Source organism: Nyctibius grandis, chromosome 5 (assembly GCF_013368605.1).
Source record: "Nyctibius grandis isolate bNycGra1 chromosome 5, bNycGra1.pri, whole genome shotgun sequence".
Taxonomy (NCBI): Eukaryota; Metazoa; Chordata; class Aves; order Nyctibiiformes; family Nyctibiidae; genus Nyctibius; species Nyctibius grandis.
In genome coordinates, this window is record NC_090662.1 from 59,217,662 (window position 1) to 59,242,398 (window position 24,737).

Sequence of the window (24,737 nt, forward strand, 5' to 3'; positions counted from 1 at the left end):
GGCCGCCCCGGCCGGCCGGCAGCCCCGCCCCCTCTCCCTCCACCTGCCGGCGCCACGGCAGCGGCGCGCGCGCCCCCCGCGGTTTGTTTGTCAATGAGACCAGGTCGTCGCCGGCCAATCGGCGGCAGCGACGGCGCGTGGTGTGATGGCGCGTCAGCGATCAGCAGCTGGTATTAGCATAGGCCGCCCCGCCCCGCGCTCCCCCGCCCTCCTTCATTAGAATATTCATGAGGGGGTGGGCGGGGCCGGCGGGGGCAGCGCTGCGCTGCGCTGTGCAGCGCTGAGCGCGGCGGACACGCGTGGGACCGGGGGCGCAGCGCTGCCGGCTCCACCCCGGCAAACCCGTCAGGGGCAGAGCTGGCACCCCCGGGCGCCAGCCCGGCGGAGGAGGGAAAGGCCAGGCGGAAGGTGGAGGTTAGAGGAAGGGGTTTGTCCCCCCGACACCATGAGCACCTCCGTCCCCCCGCAACTCCCCACGGACCCTCACCTCCTGGGGGTCCAGGCCCGACGCCTGCTCCCACCAGGAACCGGAGCAAGAGCCAGGCTTCTTAAAAAAAAAAACCCTCAATTTTATTCAAGAAAAACAAAACACGTGCCCATTGCCACCCCCCGGCCGGACCTGGCTCCGTGGGTAAAAATTCGGGATGTTTCCCCTTTCCCGAAGGCCGCGGCGCCCCGAGCCCGGCACAGAGCACCTGCTTCCCGGGGACGGTCCCTCTGCTAGAGCCTCCTCCGGTGGGAGTTCATCGGCAGCCATGAGAAAAGACAGGGTGGTTGTGCCAGGGCCAGCCCCTCGCCCCTGCTCCCGCTGCAGCCCAGATGCCCCGCAGAGGGTCGCAACCCATCGGCTGGCGCCCTGCTGTCCCCGCCTGCCTGTCGGCTGTCCCCCTGATAAGGGGATTTGGGGAACTAAATTAGAGAGGATCAGCCCCACACCGGAGGGATGGGGGCAGGACGGCGTGGGGTGCAGGACAGGCTCGCAGGGGTTCAGGGCTTGTTCCCTGGCACCTTCAGCATCAGCGGTGCTTGCACTATGGGCACACACCGTTCGCAAAGAGGACCAAGAGCTCAAATCCCTCGTTCCTAAAAATTCACTGCGTGTTTGCCTCCCTGCGGGGACGCCCTGCAGTAGCCACCCGGGAGAGTGGGATGTCGTCAGGCTGGGAACCGGCACCGTCGCCCTTTTCAACTACGGCTGACTGATGAAACGCACGTTGTTTGGTAAAACAGCTGCTGGGAAGAGGGGAGAGCTGATCCGGCAGAGGCAGCGGCTGGGCAGAGACCAGGTATGACCGGGTGGGGGGTGCCACTGAGATCACCGGCTTAAAAACAAAAACACCAAAAAAACCCAAAACTGAGCAAAGCAGCGTTGCTCGTGAGGCTGTTTGGCGTGACGCGCTCCTCAGCCCACCCACGACAGAGGAGGCATGTTCAGCGCGGGGCACCCTGTGCTGCGGAGGGGAGGGCACCCCAAACCCCCCGTGGGGCTCAGCTGCAGTGTGTCCCCCTCGCCCTACCCCACCACAGGTGGCAGCGCCCTGACCAGCCCAGGGGACGGCCCCGCTGCATTCCCATCTGTGCTTTGGCTCTGGGGAAGGGGTACCCCACTTCAGCTCCCCCCCGGCCCCGCTGGGGCAACCCACCGCCGCCTGCCCCCCTCTGAATGAAAGGGAAAGGCAACGAAATGAAACCCATGGCACAAACGGGGACCGCGGGGCACCGGCCCAAGGCTGCCGAGAGGGAGCGAGCCGCTCGGCGCGCTACAGCTCCGACTGCGAGCGGGAGATGCGCGGGCCCTTGCGTATCTCCTTCCGCTTCTCCTCCTTCTTCCTCCGCTTCTCTTCCTCCCGCAGCGCCTTCTGGAAGGTGTCGGCACTGGGGAAAAACTGCGGGGTGACAGCAGGGGGTCAGCATGGGGAGGGGGGGAGCCCTCGCAGCCTCACAGAGGCACAACCCCCCCACCCCAAACTCAATGAAGCCATCACGTCAGTCCCACAGTGCCAGGGTTTGAGGTCGGATACGGCACCAGGTGAATCGGGTCCTGATGCTCCCATGGGGTAGGTGGCCACAGGAGCGGGGAGATGGCGTGGGGCACCCAAAGCCAACCACAGCCCAGCTGGGGAATTCGATGCACATGTTTTGGCCAAGCTACCTCCATGCTGGGGGTTTTTGGCCGTTCCCCACCAAGACACTCGTTCCCTTCCACAGCTGGCTGCCTGGAGTCACGACGGGGATGGGGAAGCCCACAGGCCGAGCCAGCGGTGGCCATCTTACCTCGGAGTGGTCCATTTTAAAGGGATTGCGGTAATCAGGTGACTTCTCGCTGATTCCCAGCTCCTGAGCCATCTGCGGAGCAAAGCCGAGACTGCGTCGGGGAGCGGCGCCTTCCACCCCGCATCCCCCTGTGACCAGGGTCCCTTCCTCCCCATCAGCCCCCTCTGTGCTCTTCCCCCATTCCTCAGCCCAAGGACATCCCTCAGACATGGGGTACACTCCCCCTGCCCTCTGCCCACCCTCCTTTTGTCCCAAAAACCTCATCCCCCAGACCCAGCAGCAGAGAGGGGATGCAGTGGTGGAGGACCAGGAGCCGTACCAGCCCCAGGACATGGGAGTGGGGTCCCTGGTCAAACACGCCCGTCAGGTTGCAGAAGCCGATGCCCCAGCGGATGAGGCTGTTCCAGTTGGAGTTGCGGTCGAAGTAGTGGTGCACAATCTTGGGGAAGCGCAGGACGACATCCCCGAAGAAGGCGGTGTTCTCCACCACGTGGGAGTACGCTGCAGGGAAGCCACGCACGCCATTGGCACACTGGCATGTGCACACCATCCTGACAGTGCCTACATCCCTGCCAGGAGGTGGGGAGGCTGGGGGCAAACTGGTAGGCTCCCCAGTACAAACTGGTCAGAGAGGCAGCAATAGGGTCCTTGAAAGACAGGGACCAGCCCGGGTCTGGTCTGGGTACATGGGGGTTTCGTACCTACCCTGGCGCTGGTCCCAGGGGGAATATCAGCAATGCACGAGAGCACTGGAAAAGGGCGGGAAGCAAGGACCGAAGCAGACCTACCATCCTTTATCTTCTCGTCCTGTGGGAAAGGCCTGTCGGGAGGCACGTCAGCAGCGATGAGCACAGCTCGGGAGTCCTCCAGCACCTGCCAGAGCCCTCGGTTACCATCTCATCCTGCCGGCCCTTCCCCATGCCCTCAGGGCACCCTGGGGGTGCTGCCCCAGCCACCCCACCTGAAACACCACGGCATCCTCCCTTCACATCCTAAATCCCACTTGCCCACCCAGCTCTTCTCGTTGACCCCATGGAGGCCCCCCAGCCTTCCCCATTTCTCTTGCCCAACCTCCTCGGCCCCACGGCACACTGAGCCTGGAGGGTGGCCCGTGCTGTGGCTCACTTTGAAGAGTCCCTTGAGCATGATGTCAATAATTTTGTACTGCTGGTTGACGTCGTTGAGCTCAATCAGGTTCTTCAGTGCGTTCATCTGGTCCTTGCGCTTCACCTCAAACAGCTTCTTATCTGCACTGCTGTCAAGGGTGCCACTGGCACGCTCCCACCATGCTCCCACTCTCCCCCTCCGCCGGGCACCCGGCACCATCCCAGCCCCCCCCAGTTCTCCACGGGGTGCCTGAGGGCTGGGGGGCAGCACCTAAACCAGGACGAAACATGGGTTTCCAGTGAGCCCCTTTGCCCAGACACCCCAGCGAGGTGCTTAACAATGCTGTGTGCTGGTGGGGAGCTTTCTACTTGCCAGCCCCTGCTCTGGCTGATGGGCTGGAGGAGGAACGTGAACTCCCACCTTCCCCACACGTGTCTCCATGAGCACATGTATTAAATATCCCTTCATAATTTGCCTGTTTGCCAAAGGATGCTGCGGTGTGCTAGGAAGGGCTTGCATTAGCCCATCTCCTAGAGGGCAGTAAATGCCTGCGGCACAGAGGAGACCAAGCACTGCAAGCCCAGGTAACCCTGAAGCACTGAGACCTGCAGGTGTGCTCTGCCACCCAGGTGACGACACCGCTTCCAAGAGCGGACCAGGAGATATGCTCGGCGCCCAGTGTGCTGGAGCAGAAGGGCAAAGCACCGTGCTTGTGTGCTCGGTGCCAGGCACCACCGTAAAAACCCATCTCCACTCCTGGACCCAAGCACTTGGCTAGCAATCCAGGAGCTCAGCTAAAGCCCTTCTACAGAAGAGCAAAGAGGCAACTGTTCAGCAGTTCTAGGTCCTCTCTCTTCCACCCCGCTGTGCCCCTTTCCGTGGTCTCTGACCCTTTCCCTGCACACCAGCTCCCTCCATCCTCAGCAGGCACGAGTGTGTACGTGGGACACAAGGGGCAGGCTGCGGAGAAGGATACAGATTTCCAAGCCGGAGTCCACCCTCTGTTTTTCCAGGTCTGCGAAGCTGCCCCAGCTCAGCAGCAGCGCCAGCAGAAAGGGGCAGATGAAGAGAAAATCCATGTCGGCCGCCGCAGCCTGGAAGAAAATGACTAGTGAGGGGACTTACCAAAGGGAGAAGTCACAGGAGCCTCTCAGGACCGATGGCACATCGCCCTCGGCACCGGGGTCCTTGCCCACCTCTCCCTTGTCCCAGCAAGGGGTTTGAGGGAGACACTGGCCAGAGCGGGGCCATGGGGCGGTACCGCAGCCGGCCCGCTCTCCCCTGCGAGAGAAGCCCTGGTCTCCCACTCCTCTCTACCTGCCTCCACTGTCAGCTGGGCACCGGCTGGGCCCCCAGGGATCTAATTGGGCACTGACCCAGCAGAAAGATTAAGTCCTACCCCTTCTCCCAAAAATAACAGCCAGCTTTTTGCTGGGTTTGTGAGTTAGAGCAGCCCAGCGACTGAAGCAGCAGGGCCAGAGGGAGGAGGAGGAGGATTGCTGAGGGGCGGAAGTCCACCTCTCCTTCAAGCACCAGGCTTGACCGGCTCAGCCTTCTCACTTCACCTCTTGGGGTGCTGGTACCCGGACCCTTCCCCTCGCTACCAGCCGGGTGCCAGCTGCGGGCCCTCCACCAAAAAGCAGCAGTTGGGTGACCTGGTGGGAACTCCTCCCTCGCCCCAAGCGTGTCCCTCCCCAGGCAGAGCCCGAGGCTCCGCAGGGATGCGGTTGGGCAGAGCTGCTCCCGGGCTCAAGGATCCCTCAGACAGGGCCAATGCACAGAACAGAGGCTAGAAGAGAAGGTCCTTGAGAACGAGGACCCCGGTCCCTGGGAAAGCCTCGACCTCAAAAAGGAGAGCAGTACCTCGGCCTCCAGGCCACGGGACTCGAGGCAGCCTGTCGGCAGGGACAAGGTTTCCACGGAGCCAAGCAGTGGCCACCGGCAATTACGGAAGCAGCAGCAGCTCCTTCAGAGGCATCCCCCGAGCCGCCTCTGCTCCCGAGGGAAAGACCGATGTGTAAGGCCACCAGAGATGCCCTCACCCAGCCGCCCCGCTCTCCTCCTGAGCCCAAGCTCACCTGCCCGGCTGAGCCTCTCTCTGCAATGCCCTAACACTGGAACAGAAACAAATCCCTTCTTCACACCAAATCTGGTTGCTTTTTTTTCTTGTTATTTTTCTTTTTTGAACAGATACAATTTGTTCAATCTCAGGCCCGTCAGTGAGGCCAGGCAGGCAGCACCAGCAGCTCTCCCAGCCCTGCAATGAGCAGCAGCAGCTCCCACCATGCACGCCCTGACAAGGCTGAGCCAAGCACCCTCGCACCTCTGGAGCAGGCAGGGAAATGGCATCAGGCAAACACGAAAAACCCCCTGCACTATTGTGCTGTTGTGCTTTGCAAAAGGCAGCACCCCGGCAGGGAATGGAGCAGAGTAACTACAACCAGCTTTACAGAGGAAGACACAGCTGCCCCTGGTGCAGGCTCAGCATCGTGCCCCACATTTCAGATGGGATGCAGAGCCAGGATGGCAGCACAAGCCTCCCACACTGGGCCCAGGGTCCATCCTCTCTGCTTGCTTAAGGCATATTCCAGCCACCCTGAAGGCCACAAAGCAGCTGACAAGCCGAGGCTGTAAGGGGAAATTCTCCAGCCTGGGCAAGCAGATGCTCTGCTGGACCCATGACCTTGGTCGGCTTCCAAGAGACTGCTTCACCCTGCCAAAAACCACGACCCAAGGGCCCGAGGCCTAGCTCAGCAAGGGGGTGCGGGTCCCCCCTCTACAGAGCCCTCCACAGCTGCTCGCTCCCTCCCAGGCTCTCGGGGAGGAGGAAGAACAGCAACTCAAAAGCACAAACTGTGACTGCCCTGGGACCCGGGCTCCTGTTTGCCGCTCAGATCGGACACGTGGCCATAAGGACCAGGCTGGCTACTTGCCGTGCTCGTGGAGAGCCGGAGAGAGACCTTGGAGGCAGCCGGTGGCCTCCAGACCAGGCTGAAAGGCAAATAGCAGAAATGCTGCCCGCAACAGCTCTGCCACGCTGCCCACAGCAGTCCCAGCACGCCTGGTCAGGGCAGGGGCTCCCGCATCCCCCCCTTCCAACACGGGAGCTGGGTGGCCAGAGGATGCCCCGCAGCCACTCCGAGGAGGAAGACATTGAGCTGCAAAACAACCCGCGCAGGCAGCAGCAGAGTGAAGCGTGGCTCTCGGCCGAAGCGGTTGCCAGCCAGCTGGTTGCTGCAGCAGAAAGCCCACCAGCCTGCCTGGCTGCCCCCGAGTCTCGGAACGGAGACAGGCTTTTCCAGACACATCACAGCAGATGCCGCAGTATAAATGGTTAGTGTTTTCAATTAAAATGTTTTTAATGACTTTACAAATCCTCCTGCAGCAGCCCTACAGATTGTGCCGTCGGACAAGGTCGGAAGAAGAGGACTAGAGAACCACGCCATACCAGAAGCCCATCACCTTTTTGTCTGACCCCTTCCCTGCTGACACTCATTCTCACATCAAAGCTACTGACCACTGTCATCCATCAGGGCTGAAACACCCCAGTGAAAATAAAGCAGGAGCCAATTGTTGCCCTCACCCGTAGGGAAAATGAGGCTGCCGGTGCCACGTGGGACCAGCTTGAGCTTATTTCCCTTCGCTGCCCTGCCCATTTCACCCCACTTTAATAGAAGAGGACATTCCCTCCTCTCCAGGCCGGACTGTGTAAGCACAGGGATGCCAAAGCTTTTTGCAGATGTTCCTCCATGCTTTCCCCATGAAGCCTCCCTCGTGTCTTCACACCCGCTGAGGGATGAGATGAGACAGAAACACCGCAGAGCTGCTCCTCTCTTCCCTCCCGGCTCCTCCCTGAACTGATCCCTGCCAAAGCCGGCTCTGCCCGACGCTTCCAGAGCAGTCCGGGGAGCCAGGGCCTGGCCTGATGCTACAGATGGGAAGGAGTTTCCCCCACTATTCCCTCACAGCCCTGGCCAGCTGGTTGCTTCAGCAGAAAGCCCACCAGTCTGTCTCGCTGTCTCCCATCCTCTTAATTTAGACGTGTTTTTCCAAAGACGCGACAACAGATGCTGTGTTATAGATGGTTAGTACTTCCCGTTAAAATGTTTTTAATGACTTTATAAATTCTCCTGCAGGAGCCCCATCTGAACTGAGCATCCCTGGGATTTATTTGCTTTAATGAGCTTGCAAGGCAGAGCCACACTGCCACACTTTGGTTCCCAGAAGGGACTTTCTCAGGATCCCCCTTCCCCTCCGCAGGGCACAGAAATGCAGGGGGAAAAGCATCATCAGCCAGCTCGCCCCAGGAGCATGCCATGGCAAAACAAGGAATGAAAACCCCCCGCCCCGGGAACCCAACCCCGAGCTGCTCCTCCGTCAACCAGATGAGGATTAATCTCTTGTCACAGCCGAACCAAAAGTGTCAGAAGTGAAACACAGGCTGCTTAGACTTCTTTTGCTGGGGCATTTCCATACAGGGCTTACAGGTGCTTCAGTGAAACAACAATGTCTGGTTACATCTGCTTACCCCAAAAGTCCTTTAACCACCAAAACCAGATGTCACGTACCACAGGGATGGCCGCTAGCAGGGGTTAGGCTGCTCTGACCGAAGCCAGTGAGCTGCTGTGATTTCCACCCGGGACGGATCCGTCCCAGCCCACCTCCCTGCCTCCCACCCGCTGGAGGGGGTCAGCAGCACCCCGAGGGGCTGGGGCGGCTGCGGGCCCGGGGAGATGGCGATTCTCTTTCAAGCGCGGCTGAAACTAATGGCAATCTCACGGGGACGGCGGTGTGGAAATGGGATTAGCCGAGACTACGCCGGCCGCGCTGTGGGAAACCCACCCAGGGCCGTGTCAGGTGGACGCAGGAGGCAGCACACGAGGGGACGCAAACCCCCGGGCAGGGACGGCCGCCTCCCCGGCGCTGCCGGCAGCCTGCTCCTCACCCCAGCCCCGGCGCGGGGCTCCGGCGGGAGCGAGGAGGGAGCGAAGGAGCTGGTGGCAAAGGGCAAAGCCGCGGAACCGAAGGTCCAGCGAGGCACCCGCACTGCCCGCCCCGCTCACCGGCCACCCGGCCGTCCCTCCCTCCGGGGGCAGAGCGGGGCTGCGCCGCAGCGGCCACCCCCGACCCGCCGTCCTGCCCGCCCGTGTTCCCGGAGCGGCCCCCGGGCTGCCCCCGCCTCCGTCCTTCCCTCCTGCCCCGCCGCGGCCGGGCAGCCCCCGGGGAGAGCACCGCAGGCTGCCCCGCGGCCGGCCGGCCCCCCTGCCCTCACCTGCGGGCCGGGTACCGGTACCGGGATGGGCGCTCACGCCCGCCGCGCTGCCATGCCGCTGCCGCCGCCGCTTCCCCGCCCCGCCCCGTCACTTCCTGAGCTCCCGCCCCGCCCCGGCACCGGCCCCGCCGGGGCTCCCGCGGGCGGTGCGGGGTCGGGAGGCCGGCGGGCGGAGGGAACTTGGCCCCGCGTCCGTCGCCCTCGGCACCGCAAGGGACGGAAGGAACCTGGTTAATGAAAGCCCCAAGGGGAACGGGGCGCTTATAGGGTTTGGAGGCAACAGGCAGCCGGGGCTCGGGGGCCGTAGCCTCGAGCATCGTCCGTGAGCTGGAAGAAATCTCCTCTTCCCAGTGGGACAAGCAGCACATCTGCTTCCCCAGGGGTCCTGGCTGAGCCCCCCAACACCCCTGCCAGCCCTGAGGAAAGGGGCCATCCCGCAGCACCACCAGCCAAGGCAGGAAAGCAAAGTGCCTCCTCCATAGCACCTGCCACCCGTGCACGGCATCATTTTCACCAGGCAGTTCTGTATTTTGATAACTGAAGAGCATCAACCAAGCTTCATCCCACACAGAAAAGGAAACGAGGAGCCATTTCAGTAACCGGGCTTTATAAACTATTTTCAACAAACCTTTTTCTGAAAATGAGCTACAAATTACTTCCTTTGTCCATCTTCTCTCTACTACTCAGTGTGAACAAAAGGGAGGATGGGGTCTCCTGTTCCATCCTTGCCTTGTTCCTCTGCTGCGTGCACCGTATCTTCTCAGTTCAGTCTCCAATGTGTGAGAGGGACACTGCCACACTTCCCAGACATCTGTCATTGATGGCATGAGTGGAAACTGAAGGGGAAGCGTGGCTGAAACTCCAGCATGCTACAGGAATTCCCACAGTTGACACATTGGTGACCCGAGGTTTTCATTACTAAACCGACCCTCCTGCAAGCCATGGAAACCCTCCCAACACATGTGAGAAACACCAGTGGGGGTGAACCTGAAGAACGTCCTTTCTTGACAAAACTCATGTCAAAGCTTGTTTCTGACCAGCGGATTTGGTCTTCCATGTTCATGCCTATCCTATTCAGGTAGCCACCACTGCTGCTCTCAGACTATATCCAAACCCCTTCCTAACAACTAAGATTTGAAGGTTTCTTCATATGTGGAAAACCCAGAAATGAGGAGCCGCTTTAGCAATGTAACAAGACCTCCTGTCCACCTTCCCTTACACCCCCGTACAGACAAGCAAAGGCAGTGGAGAGGATCTTCACGGGGCTGGATGGTCTCCACCTGGACAACTTGCCCTCTGAGCATCCCACTGCAGAGCAGTAGATTCACATTGGGGTTAGGTATGAGGACAAGCTACTCCTCACAGAGAACAAACACCTCACCCAGTACATACCCTGCACGTGGCTGATGACAGTGTCCTACAGTGGAGGAAGTCCCCGCCCCACCAGGAAATCACTGCCGGGGCCACTTCCATCACTGCTACCTGTCTGAGGCAATGTGGCGTGACAAAAACAGGAAGACAAAAGCAGACAGTTTGAGAAATAAAGAAATACTGCATCAAGCTCTCTTCTTTCTCCACAAGTAACCTGGGAGCAGGCCCTGCCTCCTATCCATGGACAAGAGGAGGATTCAGTTCCCAGCAGAGGACTCTAAGTCCAAGCAGAACGCAATTCGGTAACTCCCCTCAGCAGTTTCCGAATGCTCACTGTACTTTGAAAGTGCTCAAGTCATCTTTGGCTTTCCACGACTTCCCAGGCCTACTGGCGCTAGTTAGCACACAGACAGGGGTTAAGTGATTGCTCATCTTCCAGCGGAATCAATACAGGGATCGTTACTGCTTTGAAGTCACAGGCTCCCTGGCCTGCTCTCCTTTCAGCAGACCACCTCCGCCATATAGATGAATGCAATCCCAGCAGAGAGACCCATCTTTCACCCCAAATGTCTCCTCATTTCCCAAATTTGGGGATGATGTTGTTTTTCATCCCAAAGTCAGCCAAGTGTAGCAGCCACTCAGAGTTTTTCCACTTCTGTTTGGCTTCAGCTGGAACAAGGGAAGGATTAAGTATCCCTTCTACCTGTTACACCTTCCACCCTCACATCACCTATCAATCAAAGGCATCTGCCCAGCAAAGGATACACAATGTCCTGATGTTTCACACAAGTGCTCCTCTGTCCCAGGAGACGCTCCAGCAAGGTCTGAACGGTCCCTGACTGCACTGGCTCCACCTGGCAATGACTGCTCTGAATCTGAGCAGTCAGAAGAAAGAATGACTTCCAGACCAACAGGAAACTCCCTCCCTCATCTCCACATACAGCAATTAGACCTTCAAACTTTGATCTGGAGGGAATCAAGGCGCCACCCAATATGACAACAGTTTAGGCAGCTGCTGGCATCACTCTTTCCGATTTCACCGTACACCCCTCAAGGCAGTAGGCCAAGCTAGCAGCTGCAGGATTCTTCGTCATCTTACTATAACCTCCTCAAAAGAAGTTTATGGCTCCCCATCAAAGGCTAAAGCAATCCCCCAGGGACTCCCTTCTCATTAAACAAGGCAGTCACTGCTCTCTTACCTGAGAAAGGAAAAGGTGAAGGGCATGAGATGTGGCCTCAGGCAGCTCTGCTAAGTTGGCTTCTGCTGCCTCCTGGAGAGTCTGGCTAATTTCTTTTTGAGATATAATATTGCTGCTCTGATATCTCAGAAACTTGACCAAAGGAAAAAATAGAGGCATTAAACAATGAAAGACCTGCAGACTCCAACAGTGACTCATCTCCTGGAAAGACTTCTTCTATGTAATGGGATGCTGCAGCACCTTAACCACAGGCCTGATTTTTATATCACTTCTAATAGAACCAGTGCAAATGACTGTGTCGACGGTGCTCTGATTTATAACCAGACTTATTTTGGTTTAGGTGAGGAAGGAACTGAAACAAATCAGGTACCCTTTAAAAAGTGAAATAAGAATAACAAAGATTCACAGCCCCATCATGTATTTGGAGGGGGAAGGTTCACCTTAATAACTCCTTCCTCTCATCCACTGCCATGAGGGCTTTATCTTCAGTATTTCTGCTGGGTAGGACCACATTCCCTCTCCTGCTCACAGCCCCAGGTACAGCAGGGTAGTAGGTTGTGGTCACTCCCTGCCCTGAAAAGTCAGGTCTGTAAGGTCAAAGACAGGGAGATGAGCTGTGATGCCAAGCAGAGCTCTGGTCTCCAGATAGCCGCAGAACGCTCCCTGACTGGCAACAGCAGTTGCATGTTCTCTGTAGGTTTCCCCTCTTGATCCCAGGGGTCCTAGATAATATAAATACATGCTACAAGCACCAGAAGAACAGGACGCAGTCACTAACAGCAGTCAGCTTCTGCAGGGTGTGGAAGGGAAGTTCACTTGAAAGTATCATTATTATAGGGCACAAACATAGTGACAGACAAAGCCACAGCAGTATCTGAGATTGTGTGTGCGTAGGGGGCAAGTTCCAATAACCGACCCCCATGCACTGTACCAACATACCGGAAAAAACAGAGAACACCCTGCCCTTCCCCTGCTCACCAAAGTCATCAGCCTGAGAACTTCTGGCTGTAGAAGGGACTTCTGGCCCCCATTGAGTAGTGTGAAGAGCAGGAATCGGTGCCAGGGCTGTGAAGCAACATGTAGAGCTGGGAGAGAAGGAGAAGCCAATCAAAGACAGCTTTAAAATCGGCCAAGTGACAGGCTGGACCCGGATAAGGACAGTCTTCAATACTGACCCCAAGTTTTCTCTTCTAGACGTCATGCTGTGAAACACTAAGGGGATATTTTGCTCTGTTCTTACTTGCTTTTTAATCTGTCACTCTTTGGGCAAGAGTTTAGTCATGAGGACAAAAGCTTAATAGCTTTTGAAAGCAGAAAATACATTTTGTCCATCTTTGGGCTGGTACAGGAAGAGAAACCTTCTCCTGGGGTTCATGTCATAAAATAGTAAGAGGATATGTTTAGCCCAGGGTTTTAAAAATAATACCCTCTGGTTTCAATATGAGGACAAGTTTCCGGACCACATGTTTTATTTAGCTGCAGAATACTCTTTGGGGAATGAAAAAAGACCTGTAACATTAGCTGCACAAACCAAGCCTGGATCTGCATCAGAGAGCGTACTACAGGGACCAGCCAGGCTGACGGCAGCAGTGCAAACAGTCAGTAGAGAAAATGTTCTTAATAAGGAGCATATATGATAAACAGAGGTAAGGCTCAACATCACTCCCTGTGACAGCGTGACGTCTCTCACTGAACGCTAAAGTTAAGTGTTATTACCTCGTATTTATTGCAGGTTAGGATGTATTTCTTGCATGGGATGGACAACTACAACAGATCAGCTGATGTAACTTGTTACACCATGGCAACTCACGAGAGTTTCAGAAAGGTCCCTGCTCCACTGGCAGTCACATAACCTCCCTATTGCCACTACAAGTATCTTTTCTATGAGAAAACAACACTAAAAAATAATGTAAAATGTCTGAGGGGTATCGTGTAGCTAGTGGAAATGAGAAGGTACCAGCACTGTGCACCGAGCCTGCTCTGCACATCTGCAAAAAAATCTCTGGACCAAGGGAGGGTTTTAGAAAGCCTCAAATGAGGCAACTCCGAGAGGCAGAGTCCAGGCCACGCTCCCTGCAGTGTTCTCACGTCTTTCAGTCAAACACACCTATGACACTCATTCTGCCTGGAATAAGGAGACTCCTGTTATCGCTGTTGTGAACTTCTGCACCACAGCAAGAATTTAGGCAGCCAAAGTGACAGGTTCAGCTGTTGCTGAAGCAGCATTTCATTAGCTTAATCCCAAATCAGCAGAACCTTCCCATAACATGCCACCTTTTTTTTTTTTTAACCCAGCCTTTTAATAGCCTCTCTTCAGCTACTCGCTGTCATTCATCTGCAGTATTACATTTTCATTCAACCAGCTCCTCTCTCCCACCAATGTCCCTTTTGTCTGGTGTTCGTTCACTCAGTCCCCTTCTCTCTCTGTGTTTAAGTGAGTGAATCCAACAGGTCAGGGTACAGAGAACTTGCTGTCTGTGTTCAGATCAGAACCAGCACCCGGACTTTGTGGCAGGAGGCTGACAATAAGCAGAAGGGTCTATTCTTCCCCTCGACTGTACAACGCTGTCACTTTATGTTATATTGCTAAGATGGTATACATTAGGTCTGACACAGACTCTGGAAACCAAGGTCTGCATTCGCCCCTGGAAATCTAGAATTTCCAGCTTCCATTCCCTAAGGCTGCCTGTTCTCCCCCTCCCTCAGGGCTAAACTGTGACCAGCACTGTCCGTGTGGAAGACACATCATATTTAGATCCTCTCTCCCCTATATTTATGGTCTAAAGGTTTGCTACAATTGGCCTGGAAGTGAAAGACTATTTCTATACTCACTCCGTTCCTAAACCTTTCACTCTTACCATATGGGATGGTGGGGAATGACTTTTTTTCCTTCTGGAAAGCATCTTGGTGTCCAGAGCCAAAGTGAGGGCTCATGCCTGCAAGGGAGCCAGGCACTGTGATTTCATTCCACAAAGCACATGATTAACTTTAGGCATACAAATAATTTTTCTCATTGGGCATAAACTCACTAAGCATCTGCTTCCAGGGCACTACTGGATGGAGATCAAAGAGCTCAAAGTCACTGCAGGAAGGAAACCCAGGAGAAGAAAGAACAGGAAGACTTTACCAACATCCTGGTTCTTCACATACAGGTATTCCACTAAGGTTTCCAGGCAGGCAACTACAGCTTGAGAGAGCAGCAAGTCTTTCTGGAATACCAAGAGAGGGAAAAAAAGAAGAAAAACAACTCCAGTCAACAGCTATTGCAAGGAGAAAATTCATAAAGTGGCAGGACCTGAAAAATGTGCAGCATTCATCTCCTTCACAGGATGCAACGTGCTGCAAATTATATGTCATGTCAAGGAGCCAGACAAAGGCACAAGAAACTAAAAAAATTTAAAATTCTGAGACTTAAAAAAATTAAGTAACAGACTCCAAAGAAGAAAACAGGAGCCCAACACCGCTCAAGAGAGTTGCATGTAAACTAATGTACTATCCCCTGGAGCCCAACATCACTTGAGCAAGTTAAATGTACACTGAGGTACTACCCCCCCAAAACACCTTGCCAGGGAGGCAGGGGAGGGACTGGGCTTTGTTACACTTTCCCACCTCTGTCCCTATGGGTGCGGCATCCCTGCAGAGCAGGAGATGGGAAAACAGAGATCGTCATTTATACACAGAATTTCAGCTATCCAGTTCAGCAGCAGGGAGTACCGCATAGCTTGATTTACCTTCTTTCTCACTGCACCCTGCTGCAGCAAGAGCATTTTCCCTCTTCCCCATCACATCTGTAAGGGGTGGAAAATGCAGGCAGAAGAAAAAAAAAAGGGAGCCCCTTATGTCCTGCAACAGGGTGTTTCTCCTCAGCTTAGTGTGCCTGCCTGAAGCCCAACAACACTGGTGTTGTTCCAAAAGTCGTATTTTATATACCTGCAACTGGACATGCACCAAAAGGTTCTGCAGACTGACGACAAGTGAGAAGACCTGCTGCATGGCAAGGGGGTGCAAGGCAGCATCCTGCAGTGATGATGGCTGTGGTTGCGTAGCATCTTGGGCTGTGTTTTGGCCAACGATCACCAGCAAAGAGGAGGAGAAGTTCTGTCGCAAGATAGCTCTCAGGAACTGCATGATGCTCACTAGACAGGGAGTGACTTATTAGAGTGTGTCAGTGTTTTCCTTTCCCCTGCCCTGTGTGTTGCTGCCTGTGCAATAGCATGGAAGAGGGTGAGGAGGAAAAATTTGGGCTTAAGGGTCCACCGGAGTTGCCCAGCAGCTGCTGACAGCTGCAGGCGGGAATGGCAACATGAGTTCCCTTGTTCATCTCCTCCCTGTGAGACACTATCCCAGATCGCGCTCAGTTCCAGATGTCACTACTAACGTCCAGGGAAGATTTGTGCAAACACAGCAGAACTCCAGACAGTTCCCTTTGCCCTTTCTCACCACCAGTTACGTACTCCCAAAGCCAAATGGATCAGAGCTTCCAGATTCCCACCAGCGCCTGCACCATCCCATCCCATAAGTCACCAGTTCTCCCTTGTTGCGTGTAGCATGGCACTAGCAGCTGCTTCCAGTTAAATCCCTGTAACAGATGCAAAATACCTAACAGCAGGATTGGCTGCTTCTTCCTGAAGATGACTGCGTTCAGGACTTTTGTTAGGTCTATAGAGAGTGTCTGGTGAACCTAGAGAAGGATGAAATATAAGAGAATAAATGGTGCTGGTTTGGACCAGGTAAAAAGCTCTCTTACATACTTTCAGTCCTTAGACACTACCCCATAATGACCATTGAAAAACAAGGGAACAGCAACAGGGTTTCAGGAGTCTGATCCAGAAGGGAGAGTCACATCACTGGGCCCTCACATTTCCCTCACCACCAGCTGCCAGACCTGCACAGCTTCCAAACCACAGTGCAACTTGTTTGCCTGTCTCACACTCACTACTCCCTGCAGGCCCTCTGGCATGTGGCTGGCAGACTGCTGAGCACATGGAGTAGCAGGAGCAGCCATCACCAAACACGCTGTACCTTAGCCCCACAGGCAGTCAGCAAGACTGAGGCAGGCAGCCAAAAGCCAGCAGTGACGACAAGGATTTGGCCCTGCCTGCTGGAGCTGTGAAGCCTGCAGATAGCCCAGGGCTAGGAACTATGGCATGGGTAAAGGAGGCAGAGGAGGTTAGGCACTTGGGAACTAGGGGAAACGGGAAAGGTGGGCTTGAGAGGGCAGTCTGCCATACACTCTTTCCCCCTCTGCTCTGTTTCCCTCACAGAGCAGCCATTCAGCAGCAATGGCATAAAGCCTCACAGAGCCCCAGAAGGGTTCAAGCTCTTCAGTAAGGCAGAGAGTTGGCAAGGGAGGGCAGGCATAAAGACAACAGGGCTGATTCCTTCAAACCATCTTCTGAAGAGAGAAATGTTCAATAGGAGAGCTAGGAGTACCTCATGCAACAGGGTGGCAGTGGTTACTTGTCTAAGAACTGGCAAGCTAAAGCCTTTAATAGCCTACCATCCATGACCCATGTTTATCCACAGGCTTCTGCTGAAGCCAGTAGCAGTAACACAGTTAACATACAAGCTTGCTATGGCCAGACAAGTCCTCACTATTAACACCGGCTTAAGATGAATGCGGCCATTTCTCAGAGCCATTGTTCCCCTCTAAAAAACTGCAGGCTCAGGGACACAGCCTGGCATCAGCTCACATTCACAGCCACAAAGGCTAAATGCTCTCTTATAAGAGCCTCCAGAATGCTTTGTGCAACTTCACCTATACTGAGCAGCAGAAAGCAGCAAGAGAAGTGAGTCTTGCTCTTATCCCCTCTCCTTCCCCCTCAGCAGAAGATTAGTAACACTGAAGCTTAGAAATGCTGAAGCATTCTTGAACCACTTCCATTTGCCACCTGCATCTGTGGTTTCTTTCTCCATCTCTGGTGCAAGAAGGATTCTGGATTGCAGGTCATAGCAGATCAAGCCAGTAAGGTATTGATGAAGTCAAACACCAGGCTTATAAGGCACTAAATGATTGCACTTCAAGGATCAGTATGAGCTGAGAGAGTCACTCCCAGAAGATGTAGCTCAACACTAGCCACTAGAATTGAATCCATTTTGGGACCAGCACAACACTGACAACCCAGACACAGCCCTGACTTGGACACTGAGAAGGTAAATTGTGCTCAGCAGTTAACAGAGCAGGGACAGGCAGGTCTTGCTATGCAGTCACACAGCTGACAGTCCATACAAGTCCCAGGCTGTAAGCCCTAAGCAGAGGCAGCACACCCAGGAAGCAACAGGTGCAGAACTTGGTCTGGGTTGGTCCTTTGGAAGAAGCCTTCCCTCAGCATTAGAAAACCAACCCTTGCCTCTCTGTGCAGACTCACGCATGTTCTTAATGTGATTTTATCATCTGTGAATAGGTGCACCAGCTCCCAAAGCCCATACTCTGCTCGGCATAACTGCAAGAGCAGAGCTCACAACTCATGACATGCCCTTTAACTCTATATTAAGAGAGGGAGAGAGGCCTGGGTAGATAGCTCAAAAGGAAATGTTATCCCCTTATGTCAGCATTAGAAAGTGCTTCCCTCGAAATTGTAATTCAAACATCAGCTGACAACTCCAGCTTAGCTCTCGTCGGACTGCAAAGCATCAAATACAATGACAGCTGCCCACATTCATATGAACTTGCTAATATTGAACACTTACTTGCCAATAATAGGTTTGGATTGTGACTGTTCCACTATTGATCATTTTAGTACCAAAAAAGCAGTTTACAACATGGGAGCTGTGTCTCCCACCCCCAGCCTTCTCTTGAGAAAGGCCTTAAAAGGTATTTCACTCTGTCCTGAAGAGGAAAGTGATTTGGATCAGGAGGGCTGTGTATGTACTTTTCCCCCTAGGATTTCTGCCCCTCTGTAACTCTCCAATGATTTGGGTCTCAGCCTTCAGCAACATGCTAGCTTCCAGTCCTGCTGGAGAAGTGCAGCAGGAAATAACTTGTGGATAATAACAAAAGAGCAAACAACGCAAGCAGATTCCAGTCCAAAGCAAACCACTTTCCTCTGCTAATGAAGTTGTTTTTTTGTTTGTTTTTTTTTTACGGTTTAGCCATTCACTGGATCAGAACACTGGAGTGGTTCTAACCTCAGTATTGTAGTGATGCTGGTAAAGTAAGAGGGACGCAACCAAGAGCCATCCGGAGCACAGTAAGGCATCATCAGATGATAGGCAAGCAGGTTCAGAGGGAGGGGACCGCAACCAGGTGCACTCCAAAACCTTCTGCAGGAGCTCTAGCAAGGACACGTTGGAGAGCAGCACAGCCACTGCTATGTGGGAGAAACATAATCAGAGAGGCTAATGGGATGGCCCAGGTTAAACCAGCTTGACAAGCAGAACAGAAGTGCAGAGCACACCCCTGCTGCAGTGAGGCAGCCCCAGCTGCCCCAGCTCATCAGAGCAAGGCTGTCCAACTATGCTGGTATTCATCTCCCACAGCACAAGTGACCGCTTGGACAGCTAATAAAATGACCAGCCTTCAGCTGACACAGCTGGAAGGTTGGTTAGAGCTGTTCTCTATTATTGTTTAATTTTTTGAACCATGGCAACACCAGGACATTTCAAACCAAGGCACCAAAGCCCCACTGCTGTGTTTTATGAAGAAGAAAAATACAGTGGTTCTATCTCTCAGCAGCCAATTCCTGAATCATCAGAAGGCAGCAAAATCAAAACAAACCAAAACAAACCCCTCAACCTAAAAAACCTCATCCCAAATACAAAATGTTCTTTGTTAACTGTAATGCTGCATCTGGACAGGGAAAAATCCACCTTACCTGCTGAGACAGTTCAAATGCAGACTCTGATGGCCAAGCTACAACCTCACAAAGATTAACTTAGCAATCAATACAATCTTGCCTCACCTCTCTGTTGACTACAAGGTGTCGTCTGATGAAGGCTCCAGTACAGAAAATTCAAGGATGGCTGCAGGAGGTCAGTGTCCCTCGGCCTGCATTTCCCGCAGAGATTACTGACTGGAAACAAAAGAACATGCATAACACAGACACCAAGATAACAGAACACCTCAGCACAAGAAGTCAGTCAGTCAGTGGGGAGAGAATTCGAACAAGAGTGACACAACCTGAAGAGAAAATGAAGGGAGCATGGTACAGACAAAGCAATAGGCATCTGCCCTAGAGCGTTGGCTTTAGACCGGACAGTGCAGTGGAGGATGATAACAGGGAGGGGGGAATAGAAAAGGGTATATTAAAGGGCATATATCACATTGGGCAGTAATGAATCCAAGAGCAACAGATTATAAATTACCTGTTTCCACATGGTGAGTTTGATCCTAACACTAGGTCAACCATAAACAGCCACATGCCTGTCTCACAGACAGACATCCCATTCCCCAGTGACCAGACTGGGGAATGGGATGCAGAGCTGTGCTCCTCCTGTCACCAGCTCTGCTCACACTAGGAATAAATGCACCGTGTTTGTCGAAAGCACCAAACACTTAGGAACAATGTTTAGCAAGAGTTTGGCAGGGAAATCCAGGACTGCAGGGCTCAGCAAAACTGTCATAGGAGTTCTTCTGACAAGCTTAAAGTCTGAGTAAGCAATTCCCAAAAAACACACATCAATACGCCTCCCCGCACCCCTTCCATCTACGAGCTGGTTTCACGTAGGCCTCATTAGAACCGAGTGCCCTGCACGCCCGCCCCTGAAGAACATAGCCTGGGGAGCCAAGCAGGGAATGAAGGGGGTGGCTGGGGCAGGGAGACAGTTTTGTTGAAAAATACAGAGCAGAAACCAAGAGCAGAAGGAGCTTGTGACTCCTGGGAGCAGCTGAGCTGTGCTCTGAAATCACAGCAGCTAAAAAGGGCTGGTATAAAGAGGACATGCTTCTTCCACACCCCCAGTTCCCTTGGCTAATGAAAGTCTGAGAAACACTGCTTCTTTACAAGGGCAACACAGGCAGCCCCGAGACACAGAACATTTCAAATTGAAGGGGATAGTCCTGTGAAGTCTGCTGGAAAGATCATTATGTCAGAGCAGGGAAGAGATGAGAGGATGGATCAGCTGAAATTCCTTCTAGTATCTGTTGTTTTTTCACAGCCTGCATGAACCTCCAATAGCCAAGTAAGAAGGGAGAAGGCACCAAGTAAGGATCACCAGACAAGAGTGCAGGTCACGGTATGGTGAGTGAACAAACACAGCCCGCTCTTCTATGTCTCTGGGGTGGAGTGGGCAAGTCCTACAGCTGGTTGGGACCAATATATTCTGGACTCACACTCCAGGGAGAGCCCAGGTTCACTAGCTGCTGGTCCCTGATGGCTGGATCACAGGACATCCCTGTGGCCTGAACCCCACAGGAGTGTGTTAGCAAGTATGGATGGAGAAGGATGTTTCAGGAAGCACATCAGCAATACTGTCATGTGCCAAGTCAACAACAGTCACAGACACTGAAATCATGTCATGGCCAGAGGAATACTTTGGCCACTTTGTGAAGTTTCAGACAACAAATGTACTGTAAAAGCAAGAGGCAGAGAACGTGGATTTTGTTGACTGAACTGGTAACCAGGGCTCTTTACAATGCTCTGGCTGTGAAAGTATCTCAAAGCAACCATAACTGTAATGCAAGGTACACCTTCTCTCAAAGGACAAAGAGCCAGCCCCTAATCATCTTCTGGAACAATTAACAAACACAGATCAAAGCCCCCCTGGGAGAAGATGGGTGCACAGACTCACCCTGGTGAAGCAGCTTGAAGTCTGTGCTGTCCAGCTCCCTCACACCCTTGCTCCGCAGCTGCACCAGGAAAAGGAGGCTCAGCAAAACAGGCAGGTTCCTGTTAGCTAAGAAGGGCACAGACAGCTTAGCTTGTCAGTGAACTCTAAACTGTTGTACCTTAAAGCATGCCAAGAATTGTTAATTTTCCAGCTCAGGAATGAGGGTGGGTTAGGGGAGGAAGTATTCCTCCTTTACACACACACACACACACACACACTCCCAACATAATTCTCATCTCTACAGTCCCCTCTGGATCAGGCCCCCTTTCTGCCACTGTGGGCTGGCCCGAGTTACACGCTGCATCCTGCCAACACCATTTTAGGAACAACTAGAAAAGAGGGGGGGGAAAGGAGGCTAGGATCTTTTACACCCTTAGTGAACCATGTAAGTGGCATGGTCACCGCACATTCAAATTGACACCTCTAATAAGCTAGAAGTCACCAGCCCTTTGCAGACTGCCCTCTTCCCATCTACTTGACCATCACTGGCAGCCCATGCTTTGACAGCAGCCCAGCACCTCAGAGTGCTCAGCTGCACAGCATTTGTTCTCCAGCACCTTGTGAGGCCAGAAAATGCCATCCATCCCACTCCACAGGGCAAAGTAGAGACAGTGGAGGTGAGAGCCCCATATGGCAGGTCTGTACACAAGGAGAATGGAGATGCTCAGACCTCCAATTCCCCAGGGCAACCCCCTCCCTAGTATATTCACTCTTCTGCAGCACTGTAAACAGGTGAAGATTTTGCACTGTATATAGCCATACCTACAGCAAGCAACTCTGGCCTCCAGAAAATGTCTTCACAAAGGCTCAGGAGTTTTCAGTTTTGAGGAGGAAACATTTACGGGTGTCTTTAATGTTAACATATTCTTGGTGGAGTGCCACTGTTGTGCCTTCTTGTTGTCTAAGAGCAGGCTACTGTTTGAACAGGGATGCAGATCCCCTGGACTTACCTGCCTCAGACCTCACAGAGAGCTGCCTGTGTGCTGGAAGACAAGGAAGTCGTGCCTCCAGAGTACATCTGGTGTTTGACTTTCTGGATGGGGCTGCCAGTAACTCAGCTAATGAGTTCAAGATGCAGTATGAAGAGGAGCTGGGGATACTAGACACAGCAGAAGGGCTCTAATCTTGCAAAAGCCCCACTAGCCCAGTGTTCAAGTTCCATCACCAGCAGTTTGGAGGAATAGGTCTGACTCTCACAACAGGAAATGGAAAATCTACCTCCCCACAGTCCCTGGCACCCCTAGATCAGTGACAGAGGGACACCACAGCTCCAAACATGCACAATTCCAAACACGATCACATCTGGCAGATGCCAACACTGCCTTCTTTATCCATAACCTTGTAGCCTCATGCTCTACCATGCTCCTGCTTTCAACCCCCCTCTTCTCCAGCCTACTGACTTTGCTGGAGGTAAGGCAAAACCACTTTCCCTCTTGTTGCTTCCATCCCAACTGCTGCACAGCAAAACACCCCAAACAGAGCAGGGCTGTTACAAGTGTCAGAGGCCCCCTCAGGGAGGGGAGGCCTCAGCACAGCACAAAAGCTGTGCTAGGCCCCTATCCCAGGGGAGCCAAGGACATCCTAGCACTGCTCCCTTTTTCAGTCCAAGCTCACAAACCGCTTTGCACAGCGTCATTCACCATGGGACAACTGTCTCAACTCCACAGCCAGGGCTAGGAAGGAAAACAGAGGGATTTCCCCCAGTCACAACCCTGCTAAATCTTTGAGAGATTTAATAGAATTATGAGATCTGGTGATACTACATTTCATGTTTGGAGATCAATATCGTGAATTATTCAAACAATCTCTCCTTCTGGTCCCTGTGCCCTGGAAACCGAGTGCACTCAGGCACACCAAGCTGTTTTGCACAGAGAAGAGGCAAAAAAGAGGATGTCTTTCAGTCACCAGCTGAGCTCCTGTTCAAGCTTTACCAGCACAGCTCTCCACTTGAACACTTACGACAGTATAAGAAAACCTTGCCTTGGTTTAACAATCACAGTTTGAAGCCAGAACAACCTAAATCAGAAAAAGACTCTCACTTCAAAACAAGAATCTCTGGAGAAGGAAACTAAATCAGCACAGTTCTATCTGTAAATTTCCTCATGCAGGTAAGTACTGAAGCTACATCAGCAGTTCAAAAACACTTTATCCCAGACTGCATCCCTTCAGCCATCTACCTGCTAGCTGATCTTACAGCAAGACCAGGTCACAGAGGGGAGTCACCTTGTAAGGAGGCTGAGCTGCTCTTCACCAGCAGCTGCTGCAGAATGTGTAGGAACTGACTCCGGAGGAGGTCACAGACAAGAACATCCTCATTTCTTTCCAGGAAGGTCCTTAGAGTCATCAACACCTTCCAAGCCACCTCCACAGAGCTTGAGCAGACCAGGTCCTGTGAGGCAAGAAGTACACACATTACTTTTCTCTCCTGATTAGGCAGAAGTCACTGCTATTTAATACCATTATGCTAATCTGGTGCCTTGGGAAACAGCCTAATAAAGCACCATTCAGATTAAGTATGTCCTGATTAAATAGAGAACTGAATAAAGCAGACAGACTCTTGCCTGATAGGCACTTTTGAGTAATATCCCATTTAAAGAATGCATTTGGCTACGTAACTCCTGACAGGCACACAAGCGTAGCAGTAACATACGTTTAAGGTCAAGGTTTTAGACAAGTGAGATCCTAAAGCCAGGGCCCTGTTTCCAAGAGCACAGAGCCTCTGGCACTTCTGCTCTCCCTGTTGTTTTGAAAAATCAGGTTGCATATTAAAGATGCTTACCTAAAATCAAGCTTATGAGTCAGTCCATAGTTACTGATTTTCAAAAGGCTGGCAAGCCTTGTATCTGCAGTAGCAACGTAACAGCTAAACTGTATGAAACGTACATAAACCAGATGAGCAATCACTCAATCACAGAAAAAGGAAGAGTTGTGTACACAGGATTCAGCCCACAAGCCTGCTTCTTGACTACAGAGCTCTGTCTGGAGTCTCTGAGCTGAATCCTGCAACCAGTAGCGTTAATTTGGGCATACTTCTGTTGTTAAGGTGTTTAACATTAAATTCACCTGTACAGCATGTACAGATGCAGTTCCATAAAGATCAGGCAGAAAATGCCTGGTAGTGCTCACACAATATGATCATCTCAACACAGATTATGTCAGCACTACCTTTCCTCTCCTCCCCAGTAGTCCTGGCTACTGCATTGCAAATGGTACAGCTGAAAGAGGTAAATGGAAAACTGGTCTCAGCAATCAAGACTACAGCCTGCCAGGACAGCCTACTGCCTTTTCCAGCTGCCTTCCCATTCACACAGTAGTCAGGCATCCAGACTTGGATGATGGAAAGGAAATGGCTGTGGGACACCATACCCAAGGAAAGCAGTTAAGGTAAGAACAGGCTGCCTATGCCAGAAACACCTCTCTAGTTCTGAGCCTGATTCCTGCCCAATTCTGAGACATTCAGGAATAAGGGGCAGGGACGTGTCTGCACAATCAGCTCTGCTGACATAGATCTGCTCCACATGACATTCAGGAATGTAATCTAATGTCAGCCAGCCTATCTCCATTCTCTGAGAGAGCAGCTCAGATCTGGAACATGGAGCAGACAAGTGGGACAGATCACAGCGTGTGATCACAACCACATTCACCCCCAGATGAACACACACAGCACAAAATGGCACTAACCAAGGGCCACAGCCTTCCTGGTCCTGGTAAGTGCATCACTGTGTTAACATCTTCCTTCCTACTTA

General features: G+C 52.9%; 2 protein-coding genes across 3 annotated transcripts in view; both read right to left on the bottom strand.

Annotated features, from left to right (window-relative positions):
- Nucleotides 1–568: 568 nt before the first annotated feature.
- On the bottom strand, nt 569–8,734 carry CCDC134 (coiled-coil domain containing 134). 2 transcript variants are annotated; one of them, XM_068401816.1, is made up of 7 exons: nt 8,654–8,734; nt 4,358–4,475; nt 3,400–3,521; nt 3,063–3,147; nt 2,594–2,775; nt 2,275–2,346; nt 569–1,886 (listed from the first exon to the last, which is right to left on the bottom strand). In XM_068401816.1, exons 2-7 carry the CDS (start codon nt 4,458–4,460, stop codon nt 1,761–1,763), a joined length of 690 nt encoding a protein of 229 aa, XP_068257917.1. In that variant the 5' UTR covers nt 4,461–4,475; nt 8,654–8,734; the 3' UTR covers nt 569–1,760. The 2 variants fall into 2 exon arrangements, with proteins under 2 accessions (XP_068257917.1, XP_068257915.1); XM_068401814.1 differs by having other exon boundaries at nt 2,976–3,147.
- Nucleotides 8,735–9,402: 668 nt separating this feature from the next.
- Nucleotides 9,403–24,737, bottom strand: part of MEI1 (meiotic double-stranded break formation protein 1) — a 39,336-nt gene continuing 24,001 nt past the window's right edge. Inside the window, exons 21-31 of the mRNA XM_068401899.1 lie at nt 23,215–23,380; nt 20,953–21,057; nt 19,125–19,235; nt 18,352–18,533; nt 15,823–15,904; nt 15,154–15,359; nt 14,351–14,432; nt 12,202–12,308; nt 11,224–11,355; nt 10,790–10,899; nt 9,403–9,464 (exon numbers count right to left, since the gene is read on the bottom strand). Coding sequence (XP_068258000.1) covers nt 9,419–9,464; nt 10,790–10,899; nt 11,224–11,355; nt 12,202–12,308; nt 14,351–14,432; nt 15,154–15,359; nt 15,823–15,904; nt 18,352–18,533; nt 19,125–19,235; nt 20,953–21,057; nt 23,215–23,380 — 1,329 coding nt within the window. The 3' untranslated portion in view covers nt 9,403–9,418. The remainder of the gene's footprint in view (nt 9,465–10,789; nt 10,900–11,223; nt 11,356–12,201; nt 12,309–14,350; nt 14,433–15,153; nt 15,360–15,822; nt 15,905–18,351; nt 18,534–19,124; nt 19,236–20,952; nt 21,058–23,214; nt 23,381–24,737) is intronic.

What these genes read in the sequence shown, in the direction of transcription:
- CCDC134 (XM_068401814.1), bottom strand. Translation starts at nt 4,460, where the DNA reads ATGGATTTTCTCTTCATCTGCCCCTTTCTGCTGGCGCTGCTGCTGAGC. An exon ending in GGACTCCGGCTTGGAAATCT is followed by an intron (nt 3,522 to 4,357) that starts GTATCCTTCTCC and finishes ACAGCAGTGCAG; the next exon opens with ATAAGAAGCTGTTTGAGGTG. An exon ending in TGGGACCAGCGCCAGGGTAG is followed by an intron (nt 2,776 to 2,975) that starts GTACGAAACCCC and finishes GCTTCCCTGCAG; the next exon opens with CGTACTCCCACGTGGTGGAG.